The 13,455-nt window shown below is 40.4% G+C and overlaps 1 protein-coding gene across 1 annotated transcript in view; it reads right to left on the reverse strand.

The window, feature by feature from the left end:
* negr1 (neuronal growth regulator 1) overlaps positions 1 to 13,455 on the reverse strand; it is a 190,673-nt gene that overhangs the window by 70,804 nt on the left and 106,414 nt on the right. Inside the window, exon 5 of the mRNA XM_053636596.1 lies at positions 1,014 to 1,134. Coding sequence (XP_053492571.1) covers positions 1,014 to 1,134 — 121 coding nt within the window. The remainder of the gene's footprint in view (positions 1 to 1,013; positions 1,135 to 13,455) is intronic.

Raw genomic sequence — 13,455 nt, forward strand, 5'->3', positions numbered from 1 at the left:
TCCTTTTTAAACATTTTGAATGCCTATACTTTTCTATAGTTTGCCTTTCCCCATTCAAAAAAACCACAGAGTGTGCAAACTTTTGCACTCCGCTGTATCTGCACCGTATCTGTACCGCATCTCTACGCGGGCGCCCCGTGGCTCATTGACGAGCCGGCAGCATTAATAACGGAGGACCTATCTATGGTATAGATTGATGAGAAAGCGGGAAAACAAGCTAATGGCGTACGGAGCATAACAAACGTAAAGACTTAAATTAGGCAAACTCCAGAAGTAAAGCCAAATACGCCTCCTTGGCAATTTGAATAAATTGAGTGAAGCCTATAATTACAATTAGCGCGCTGTGAACTGCTGATTCAGATCGTACTCAAAAAGAGTGGGTAAATGACGGGTAATGGGGTAATTTGGTATTTAAATTCAAGAACCACCACTTGAGCCGACGCTGATTGACGCGTAAACTGCGAATGCTCTTTACTGCTGCTGAGGTTATGCAAACATTTAATTAAAATGCAAGGTTAAGCCTTACGCTATACGGATCCTCCATAGCAGGAAGGGCAGGAGGAAGGGAAAAAAACCCCACAAGGCGCGAATTTCACCTCGACGATAAGAGCTGTGAGCTAGAAATAATCTGATTGAATTTTAGATGCGCAGGGACGCGTAGCGAGTGCTCCCGAGACTCAAGAGTATGAATAGTGATTATGAATATTCAACCAAAAAAAAAAAAAAAAAAAGGACCCAGTAAAGAGGGGGCGTTAATCCCATGTTTCCCTGAAGCTCTAAAAGATGGACGTTTCTCATCTTGTCATATGGCCTGAATATTTACAGAGGAACGCGTATATTACGGTACATGACAGGCCTACTGACATTTCCAGTGCAAATCGAGGACGATCTGAGTCATAATGCATGATAATGTATGATGAGTAAATATATCAACATGCGATAAAACCCAGGCTTTTTATCATCGTTTGTTTAGTTGGTTTTTTTTTTCCTCCTCCTCTTTTTGTTGCTCTTACCTCTTCTCCCCTTTATACCACTCGAAAACCGGAGTGGGGACAGCAGCCGCCTCGCACCTCAGGAGCGCCGTGTAACCGGGTCGCACCCCGTGAGTTCTCAGCTCATTGATAGATGGTGGAACTGGAGAGAGAAAAAAAAAAAATCCATTATGACAGAAGATCAGAGCAGGCTCTTTGAAGACATTTCTACGACGCATGATATGCATCACGATATACAACAGTGGTGTCGCGTTAAAAAAAATAAAATAAATAAAAAAAATAACATATTTAAAAGACAGTTTGATGACACTTCTATTTACTGTCACCTAAAATAAATGAAAACGTATTTAGAAATGTATCACGATATCTCAGAAAATGCATCATTATCGATGTTATATCGTCATATCGGCCGATCCTGACTGAGATATGTGCCACAAAACCGACTGAATCATTTCTGTGTTGGTTTGGAGGCATGTTTTGTATTACTGCCTGGTTTAAATACCCTCCGATGGCCAAGTCCAAGTGCAGGCAATGCGTTATACCCATTCTCTCGCAGGGTGCCAATAATTTTGCACACGCCCGTACCAAACCCCTAATAAAAGGTTTAAGAAACGTTACTTTATTCTGCAGTTAACTCTTAACAGGAAAAAAAAAAAGAAGGTGACACGATACATTAAGAGCCAGGGGGGTGTAAACTTTTGAACAGCATGATCGGTGTAAATTGTTATTATTTTGATCTTATGTTTTTTCATTTAGTCCCGCTCTTCAGACGCTAAATAAGATCGTTACACGTCTCCCGGAAGATAAAATACTAACAATTTACACCGATCATCCTGTTCAAAAGTTTATACCCCCCCGGCTCTTAATGTATCGTGTCGCCTTCTTTTGTAATAGTCGTGTACGAGTCCCTCGGTCGTCCTCGGTGTGAAAAGATGGCTCTCGACATCATATAGTCGCTGTTGGAAAGGGCTCAAATACGCAGAATATTCTGGAAAAGTAAAGAATGCGCAGGACCCGGAGGATTTTTCTGGAGAACAGCGGGCGGTTTAACCGCTCGGGACAAACACGGGGCTCGTGAACAACTCTCACACACAGTATTAATAATCAAGGGCGTGTAAACTTTTGAACGGGGTCATTTTGATAAATTCAGCTATTATCTTGTCTTGTGGATTATATGCAAACATCAGTTATGTGAAATAGTTTATTCAGGACAAAACTAAATAAACAACAACGTGGGATTTTTATGATCCGTCTTATTTTGTTAACAGTATTAAGATTTAGCAGATTCTCCGAGGGGTGTGCAAACTTTTGGGCACAACTGTGTAAACTAATTGAAGAAAAGAAAAAAAAAAACCCTGTAGTGGTCAAAACAAAGGAAATGTTCTGAGCTCGGTGATGAGAAAGACCAGTTCCTCCTCTGAGCTGGAGAGAGGAAAACGAGCTGCGTTGTGCAAATGACTGTGCCGGTGCGAGAGAGCCGGCTGTAAGTGTACCGGCCATTTTATTTATTCCAGTCTGCCTGAGAGGGGGAAAAGAGAGAGAGAGAGAGAGAGATGTGATATCGGGGTCATGAGCAGACATGAAATCATTCCTCTGTGTTCAATCAACAGGAGAAAATGACACCTTTTAATGCATTTGTTACAAACATGTTTTTGTCGTTGGATATAAATAAACAGATAAACAGGATGAACAGACTTTAAAATGTTACGTCCTCAGATGGCCTCACCTAAAATATTCATAACAGCTCATGTCTGCTCTAATTACATACAGCCTGTATTACCTTTTTAACCTAGATCATCCTGAAAAGTGCTAGAACAACCTTATATCCTCATCATCATCATCATCATCAACAACAACAACCTCTCATGTTAAAGCAGTATAAAGGGTAATAAAGGGTTAACCTACCCCTAACCCTAACCCTAGGATTTGTGTTACAAGAGCTGACAATGTACCTGGAAAGTCACAGTCACATAATGGTGACGTGACGTCAAACATCAAAAACAGGTAAATGGGAGGTACTGTACTCCAGTACCATCATAAAAGTGTGCAGAACCGATTACCATGCCGTGGCGTTGCTATGGGTATGCATACAAATCTTATAAGCAGGAATAGATCAGGAGTAGGGTTCGGGTTTGGGTTCGAGTCATGATGTTTTGAGCCTAGATTATCCTGCAAAGCGCTAGAACAACATTATTTCGACTATAACAAGTGCTATAACAACCTTACGTCAACTGAAAGCAGTATTGTACCGTACCTCCATACAAATCATTAGACAGTGGTGGCTTGGCGGTTTAGGCTCTGGGTGACTGATCAGAAGGTCAGGGTTCAAGCCCCAGCTCTGCCAAACTGCCACTGTTGGGCCGTTGAGCAAGGCCCTTAACTCTCTCTGCTCCAGGGGGCGCTGTATCATGGCTGACCCTGAGAATTTCACTCTGCTGTAATGTATACGTGATCAATAAAGACTCATTATCATTGACATATGAACATGAAAGTGTTATAACAACCTTATTTCAGCTGAATACAGTATTTATAGCAGCTGATGCACGTTTCGATAAGAATTCATACATGTTTATATGTGTATACGTCAGACGGTATGAAGTGCTTATGCCTGAAGAGCGTATTGTCATGAGTATTATATGTAATTTATGTTATTTACATATTATGTACATATTATGTAAATGCCTGTATTGTCATAAGTGTTCATAAACCTCCTATAAGCATGAATCCTATAGCATCATGTAACAAACAGACTGAGATACATAAACAGATGGCGCTTTTGAGGTACGAACCTAGCTCAGGCTGGAAATTGTTCTAACAACCTTACGTCAATGCAAAATCAATCACCGACCTACAGTTTGTCAACGTAAAGCAGTGTCTAGAACAGTTGAAAGCCTTCATAAAGGTCTATCTAGAGATAGCGTCCATGCAGATGTCATAAAGGGTTTACGGAGAGCTCACGTATCCTTACGAACACTGGCCTCGGGTATTCGTGTGAGAAAACGCCGCGTCTGTTTACCGTCGGATTCTTCAAAAGATGTGCTGTTCTGTTCGGGGGGTTGTGACGCCGAACAAACGCATCTCGTTAAAGTGATTTTCCGCAGTTAGTCTCTTTAAAGTCGGAGAGGTTTAAGCAGCCGGCGTTCTACGCTCAGCCGTTTCATCACCGCTAAAGGGCCGTGGAAGTAAATAGATTTTTAGTACTCACGATGCAGAGATTAAAGATTTAAAGTGAAGTCCATAAGACGCGTTTTGGAGCATTTCCGGTGTCAGGTCCGTGACAGACGGTGTAGATTTACCCGGTAAACACGAAGGTGTGTAAGATACGGTGGATAATGCAACACGACGCAATAACGACGCAACGCAGATCAATCTAAAGCGTTGTTTTTTAAAAACGAGCATCGCTCCACGCCGCTAAAGAGCTCCGCTACTCTCTTTTCAGCACTTAAAGAGCCGTCTTATTTCACATTAGAAGTGCCTCGATGTTTCCTTGGCTCCTCTCAAGCCTCCATCTGTGCCTCAAAGCCCGGTTTTTTAAACAGATTATTTTCATTATTTCTTCTCTGCGCGCTCTTCGGGGACAGCTTGAAAATTGCTGGACGGAAGACGAAGACGCGGCGTGGATGAAGTTATCGCCATATGTATTACAAGTTTTTGCTCTTTTTTTTTTCCCTGTATTCGTGACGTGATCTGGTACCAGCGCGAGCCCGTTCAAAAAGTCCTTTGAGCATTTTTTATTACGGTTTGAAGCTGGGCAGAACGCGGGCGGAATTGCCTTACGGTACGAGAATATAGTATGAGAAGCTAAGGAATGCATCGAGCGGTTTGCAGAGTAATATGAACATCCACAGGGGACGCACGGATGCCGATACTGGTATCGGTTATCTGTCATTTTAACGCCTAGTCATAAAAACCGCTCTGATACAAACATCCGATACTACGTGATATTGTGAGATGGAAGACTAGTGTACGTTGTCGCTCTAATGAACAGGCCACGTGAATTGACAGCGATCTGGATGGTTATTTATATATATATATATTTATATTTATATATATATATATATATATATATATATATATATATATATATATAAAAACAGACTGCAAACTGTTCTCTGTGAAAATACCAAAAGGAGGAACTGCAGCCTCTTCATACAACACGACTATCCTGATAAAAGCAACTTTACTGCGTTTAAACACTAAATATTCGATCGCCAGAGCGAGGACGGCTCACTCGGGCGCCCGGAGCGTTAAAAAAAATAAATAAATAAAAAAAGAGTGCTGCGAATTGTGCATACGATAACATAAAAGTACGTCGCGCATGAGAGCACTTCACTCCCGCGAGCACTGAGCACTGAGCGCCAAGCACACGCTCGTTTAATCTCTTTTATCTATTTATGTCTTAAACGTAAAACTCAGCACGAGGAGTTCAAATGCTAGCGGCGGCCAACGCAAACAGAGCGGATTAACAACGCTCCGTGAAGTCCCAGATTAGCATTAATAATGCTAAATAGATCACTCATTTCGCTTTTGAAAAAGAAAATAAAAACATCTGTTATATATAATCGCCGGGATTATAATAGAACGGAAACGTGTGGGCGGGGCTAGAAATCCCTGATTGGTCAAACGCACCGGCCACGGAATCGTTCTGATTTTCTAGCAGGTTCGTCTACGTTTACGCTTCTTTGCGGGTTTCTCGGTAACATGACGAGCAGCAGGGGTTGTTTTTGTTGCTCTAGTTGTTGTTGTTGTATTACTAACTTTCAGAGAGACAGGGTGAAAGAACGACTGTTTCTAGCTACTAAAACAGCCAGATACGGACTTGTTTTGGAGAAATTCCACAACATTCAATGTTACTATAAACAACCGCTGTAGTATAAGAGGAATAAAACACCTGCACCGTACCGTTATAGGGTTATAGGAAAATGATCAACGTCAAGGTGGTAACCGAAACTCTGCCTCCCCCCCCCCACACCTTAGATTAAGCTGATTACCCGAGTTATGACCTCACAACAGCAGCGCTAGACACGTTAACATCCTTAACCTCAGAGTTCAGGAATAAATTCAGTTACATGCATCCAAAGTGTCAGTACCGCTGGCCATTTCCAGAAAAAAAAAACAAAACGAGAAAAATACCCATCGAGGTGCAAAGTGGCACGTAGTGCAGGAGGCCCCGTGTTCAATCCTGTAATGAATTAACCAGTGGCGTAAATTCTTTATAACGTATTGCTCGCTGTTGTGATTACGGGGGAAAGTGAGTGGACTAAACGCCTGGCCGTAGAGCTCCGCTTTCTGAAAGTCACCCTTCACTGGAGAGCGGAAATAGAGGTCCTTGTTTACCTCAAACACTTGGCACATTAGGTGACATTTTGGCCGTGAGACGAGTCAAAATATTTATCACCCGTTCAGGCATGCTAATCGGTCGACGTTCCCGAGGTCGGAGATTTTCGCCGGCCGCGAACCTTTCGGTGCAGAGAAGTGACCGTGTAGAAGAAACAGGAATTATTTCACTTGGTATTATTTTCACCTTTTAATACCGAGGTAGGATTCTTTACAAAAAATTCACTTCTATCCTATCAAAAAAAAAATGTAAATCTATACTCGCACTGTCGAGTCAAATTGATTCGCGCGGCGTCTCGAGGCTTCTTCGAGAAGGAGAAACATACTGGTACTCGTACTTACTCTTCAGTAGTACTACTTTAGTATCTACTAGTAGTGAAGGCACTGAAGTGAAAATAAGTAAGCAATGAAACATTCAGTGTTGTGCTGCGATAGAGAAATAACCGACAACCCAATGCCGGGTCAAGCCAGTCTAGCCCCTTCATTTCCCAACATGCACCGCGGCCTCCAAACATGGCCGCCCCGCACTCCATTTCCCACAACTCACACACACACACACACACACACACTACCTCTCTCTCAGTCACAGGGTTTTAGATTGTGCACACCTGCATGCAATCACACACACACACACACACACACACACACACACACACACACACACACGAATGCACCCTTTAAAACAGACTCTCATTCAAAAGAACTTTGCTAAGTACACGCTCAGTTCCTTTGTGTCCTTGATGTTACTAAGCTTGTTTATTCTCTACCTGATGTTTGCCAGTTTTGACCTTGACTTAGTTTTTTTTTTGTTGGTTTTTTGTGTATTTTGTTTACTCTCTGACATCCTGTTTGTTGATCACCTGACCTCTGCCTGTCCCTGTTTTTTTTTTTTTTTTTTTTAATATTTTTAAAATTCTTTCTCTACGTTTTGGATCGTTTGCATTAAACGCTGCCCCAACCGCATCTGCACCTGTCACAACCGATTAGTTTTCTATAACAGCGCGATACCGAGCGCTTTACTCGTCTCTTACAGTTTTACATTCAACGTCGTCGAACCGTCACGAAACAACTTACTTCCTGTTCTTACTCCCGTGAACGCAGCTATAAACAGCCGTTCCCTCACCGGCCTCTCTTTATTCTCGTTCTTAAAATGAATATGACACACACCCCCCCCCCCCCCCCCCCACACCCACGCCCCACCAAAAAAAAAGCGGCTTGTCATGTTACCGCGAAACACAAAAGTATGAAATGTCACATCACCAATTACATTTTTTTCAAAATCGATTCATGCGACGCGTCCGCTGTACAAGTCCCCGTGAGAGAGAGCTGTTACTATAGAAACGACAACGCGTCAGGACATTACAAGTGTAATATGAACCTGCACTACATGGAAAGTTCATCGACACCTTCTGACCAATCAGAACCGAAGAATTCGAAAATGCTTCGCTTTGACGTAAACGAAACGGCACCTTAAAGCTATAACGTCAGAACAAAAGAATATTGAATCTAGTGAAAAGATGAAACTAGAAAAGATCAGAAAGATTGAGAATGAACGGTGCGAATATGTTTAGAAGCAACCAGAAAACTAGTTGAACTAATCTTTATTTGCTGTACTTTTTCCATCAGGGTAATTAGGGCTAAAAATAAAGCAAAACTTACAACCGTGCCACATTTTTGAAGCTGAATCTCAAAGGTTTTTTTTTTAATCATTATTTATTTCCTTTTAACTAAGTTTTCTCTGCAAGCAAATGGCACGGCTGAAAATCATACTGCTGAGTTTTGTGCGTTGTCGCCTCTCGGTTGTGACGCTGTACGTTTAGACGGAGTAAAAAAAACACATATTTCAGTCCAAGCCCTCTGATGTACTGAATAATGCCAAAAAGCATTGAGCTGCTGCATAAGACCCGCATAAAGAGCACACTTAATAGAGATTATACAGTATCAAAAAAGAAAAAGAAAAAAAAAAAGAAAAAAAGGATTATATATTTGCGTACAATTCTGTAGTCTTTTAAAAAGAACACAATCCATTTCTACAAATCCAAGACATGAGGGAAATTAATTCCGCATTAAATGCAAATTCATCACTCAAGTTCCCTGATTCAATTATACTGCTATTTTATGGCGTCATCACTTTTGGCAGCACGCGGCAGGCTTAGCTAATGCAAAGCAGCAGTGTGAAAACATTAAAAAAAAAAACCCTATAATCCGAGTCATTTACGGGCTCCATAACACGAGTTCAAATCATTAGCAGGTTCCTGAACTTCTACCAGATGGAGGATCTGGAAATAGCACAGTCACTGTATAGAGAAAAATAACAAAACAAAGAGTGCTGCTGTGTTTACTGCTCGAGCAATTTAAAACTTGATCACAAAGGCAAGCCTTTTTTTAAACCTGCAGACGCTCGCGTAAACAATATTCCAACGATCACTTAAAGCAGTACACAGTGTGTATAATCTTTTCCTGAAAATGGTGAGAAGTAGTTCTGGTGTGTTTTAATGCTGGAAAGCCACTAGCATCGAAATACTCGTCTTCTTTAACGCTAATTCATTTGATAGCTGAAAAGGTTGCTGAAATTATTCCCACATAAACACAAGAATTAGAATCACTCATGGAAATATTAACTACATAAGAAAAGAAAAATTACGATGATCTGTTTTCTAATTGGCCACATTCAAGATTCAAAAACATACAAAAATTCAGCAACTTGTTTCTATTATTAAAAAAAAAAAAAAAAAAAGTTGAAGCTTTGTTCTATTAAAGAAACTCAGAAACCTGGCTGTATTGAAACAACTGAAATTTTGGTTTAACTGATTAACTCCGAAGCCTGTTTCTGTTGCCAAAGTATGAAACTCAGATCTGTTCAAAAATTCTGCAATTTGGTTTACCTGAAAAACTCAGAAACTCTGACCGAAAAACTTCAAATTCCATCGAAAAAGAGACCTGGTTCTGTTGCAAAAATCAGGAATTTGATTCTACTAAAATATTCTGAAATTGAAAAAGTTTTTTGATTTAAAAACTGGAACTTTGAAAAAAAATCTTTTTTTGAGAAAAAAAATTTTACTTCTGTGGAAGTGAGAAAAAAAGTTCAACTGTATGGAAGGTTCTAATGGAAAACTTTGAAATTGAAAAACTTTTCAGTAAAAAAAAAAAAAAGTGAAACTTGGTTCTTTTGAAAAAAAAAAAAAAAAAAAAATATATATATATATATATATATATATATATATATATATATATATATATATATATATATATATATAAAATTTTGTTCTGTTGAAAATATCTAAAACTTGGTTCTAATGAAAAAATCAGAAACTTGGTTTTAATAATTTTAAAAAAAAAAACTTTCACAGTTGGTTCTACTGGAAAACTTTGACATTGGAAATTTTTGACTGAAAAACTGAAACTTGGTTGTTTTGAAAAACTCTGAAAAACCTTTGACTGAAACTTCTGGAATCTTGGCATGATTGAAAATGTCAGAACTTTAGTTTAACTGAAAAAAAAACAAAAAAACGAAACTTTCTTCGACTTCAAAGCTCAAACTTGGTTTGATTGGAAAACTCAGAAACTTTGCTCGATTCAAAAAAAAAAAAAAAAAATCTAACTAGTTGAATTAATTTCAGATTGATTGAAAAACTCTAAACATGGTTCTACTGGAAAAACTCGATCTTGATTTGGTTTAATATATCGGAAATCTGGTTCGATTAAAAAAAAACAAACAAAACAAAAACCTTTTGTTTGTTGAAAACTCAAACTTGGCTCGATTGAGAATCTTTGAAGACGTTCAGATTTCTGAGACATTCTGGGACGCGAGCGTCAAGCTTCCATAACCTATTGTGTTTATGGAGATAAATGTTCTGTTACGAGTATGTGAACTGAAATGTGCCCATATTAAAAGAAATCTACTGTTAGAGGTAAAATGAGCTTATTAGATGCTTGACAACGACATGGTCCATTACTGCATGGCAAAAGGTCCTTTTCTAATGATTAAACAGAAATTATATTTTAATCTAATTCCCTTTATTTGGTCTTTAAATGTCACTCTGATGGCTACAGTATTTGCAAGTCCATGTTCCCTAACCTTTCATTAGCTTTAGGGCTGCATGTCCACCTGTGTGCGCACACATTAAATGATTAATTGCTGCGTTTCCTGGCGAAGAAAAGGTTTATTTTGCCATGAAATACTATTCCACTGAACTTTTTTTTTTTTTTTAATGAAAAGACCAATTAATAAGCCACCTCTCCAGCCTGTTCAGACGCAGGTCCGGTGCGAGTTCTTCTGCACAAATGTAGCAGTGGGCTCATCAGTCCATGACTTATCAGCTTACAAACAGAAAAACGGCTTTACCCGCTGTCTAAAGCTCTTTGTGGCGTCGTGTCCGCCAGCGCTAGCTTTAGCGGCCAAGATTTATTAATTCATTAAGATTTCCATTTACTATTCAAGAATAACATCATGTTCCTCCTCTAATACGGCCAATCCTTATAAATAACCGTCGAGCGGGGAAGGAAACAAAAGGCAGGGCGAGGCGCATAGAGAAAGAGCTAGTGAGGGAGAAATGTATTCCGCTGAATGGAAATCATTAAGCACAGAGCCACAAATCTCTGTAAATATGACAAATTAGCTCCTGCCATATCAAATTGAAGAATAGATTCCATTTCGCACAGTGCAGTAAAGACGGTCAATCAAGACGATCCATTATTTGTCTCTGGGGCCTCATAATGTCAATCCGCCGTAATTATGGGGGTCTTGATGAAAATGAAAATGTATACGAGGCTTTGCGACCGGTTGCTGCGTTTTTTCGACAGCTTCAGTCAACTGGAGTCTTTCAGGACTTTTACTGGCTGATGTTATTTGAAGTAATGCCTTACATTTGTCCACTACATCCACATTACGCACAGCGGGGTGTATTACAGCACTGCAATTAAGAGTCATGAGCCTGACCGTGTGGAAAATCAAGACGTAAATATGCGTCTCATCTCGAACAACTCCAATCGGCGTGTTCATGAAGAATACGCTTTAAAGTGTAAAAGCAGCTGGCCGATTAGGAGAAAAAACGGGGGTGTTAATCGTTAATAATCGTTAATAAAGGCTCTGGTTACTGATCAGAAAGTCGGGGGTTCAAGTCCCAGCGCTGCCAAGCTGCCACTGTTGGGCCCTTGAGCAAGGCCCTTAACCCTCTCTACTCCCTGAGCTCTGACCCCGCCTTCCTGGCACGTTAGTGTATGCGAAGAAAAGAATTTCACTGTGCTGTAACGTCTACGTGACAAAGAAAGACTCGTTATATTAAAAACCTTCAAGATCCTGAAGCTCGTGGCCAGAAAAGTGTTCCAAAGATCCCCGATTGATTCCATTAACAAACAAAAGACATTTTAATCCATCGAGTGCATTTCTTGTCGAGCCGTTCGAAGCACAAGTGACTCAAGGTTCCCAGCTGCTAAGAAAAATCCCCTGCTCTCTGACAGATCATAGAGAGAGAGAGAGAGTGAGGGAAGAAAAAAAAAAGTGTTAATTGGTCTTTTCTGGATTCTGTGAAGGGACTGCAAATGAACGAGTAACTTCACTTCTCTTTAATAGAATGCAGTATGTTTAAGCGAGGGTTAAATAAGTCAGGAATAAAACTTTGGACAGCGAAACGTTATACAATCGACGATTATATCATTTGATGACGCGCAGTTACTGGTGCAGTCCCGAAGTTGATTATTTTCCTTTAACGGCGTAACACAGAGTGTTGTATTCCTTCCTTAAAGCACCTTTTCCGACACGTCCCGTACTCCTGTGCTGTGTCTCAGCTTGGCCGGTTTGATCCATCACATGTTCATTTACTCTGGATTTTGCCATTGCAGAAGTTAAAAGCAAAATCGTGCAATTTTTTCAAAATGGCCGCAGATTTTCCGCACATTCGCGCCTTTATTACACCAGTCTTTACATGCAGGCAGAAATGCCCTGCGAACGAAGCTGTTTTCATCTCTGCTGTTCTAGCATCTTCTTTATCCATTAGTCTAGCTGCAGAGAGCTCAACCGTTCAGCGCCATTTCCGACATCAGGTATTTTCCCGCTGAGGCATTGACACAGTCGATCAGATAGTCCTTTGTCGCTGTCCGGGACGCATCGAGGCACTTTCGCGTTCACATGACAAATGTGATGTGGCAATACGAGTCCCAGACCACCTCCGATTGTGGTTTGAGTGATCGGATTATAATGCATCTTCGAGGCCCATTTGACCCCTGTACTTAGTGTTGACCATTTCCCATCAGATCACGCAAGACGCATGTTAATGCCAGGTGTGAACGGACCTTACACTTCATTACATCAGAACAAAACTTAGGGGATGTGTATAGGGCACAACTTCCTGTTTCAGCCCGCGTCCCACATTAAAAAGAGGGTAAAACTGAAGGAATAACGCAAATTAGAGGGAAAACAGAAAAGCATTGCAAAGAAAAGTGGTACTGAAAAACGATTATCGGAAAACATGCTGTGTTCAATATCCAAATATTTCTGCTGCTATATCATCCTTTTTTTTTTTTTTTTTTTGCTGTTGTTCCCCATCCCCATTAACAACCTCTTTTCTACTCTATAATGGCTTGCTTGCTGACTGTGTCCCCAAATTGAACATTTTCTGTTCGTTCCTGATAAATTAGAGTCCCTATTACCCAGTGCGCATTTGTTGCCTCTAACAGTGCTTTTCGTCATTTGCAGCCTTGAGTGTGTTTGAAAGGAACCCTGATGTGTTTTTCACCTTGGTCTGGTTCTTTAGATTCTCTGGGCAGGTGAAAACTCAGCAATCACACTCACAGCGTCTGAGCTAGGTAATCCCAGTCCACTTCGGAGTGAACTCTAGTGCGATTCGACTCTGAATCGATTCGTCGCGGGAAGTGAATCAAACATGCCGTGTACCAAGCCAAAGGACGGAGCTGTAGCACTGCAGACGTGCCACGTGTTCTGAAGATTTGGTGAAGAAAAAAAATAAATAAATAACGCAAAAGTATGAAATATTCTCAGGATGTGATATGCATACATCGTGTAAACGAGTTATTCATATCGAGGTGATGATTTGGGTTGGTTTGGTAATGGTTTGTTCATTTTTACTTCACTGTAACGAACGTAAGAGTTTAAGCCCTACATACCCGC

Source organism: Ictalurus furcatus, chromosome 11 (assembly GCF_023375685.1).
Source record: "Ictalurus furcatus strain D&B chromosome 11, Billie_1.0, whole genome shotgun sequence".
Lineage (NCBI taxonomy): Eukaryota > Metazoa > Chordata > Actinopteri > Siluriformes > Ictaluridae > Ictalurus > Ictalurus furcatus.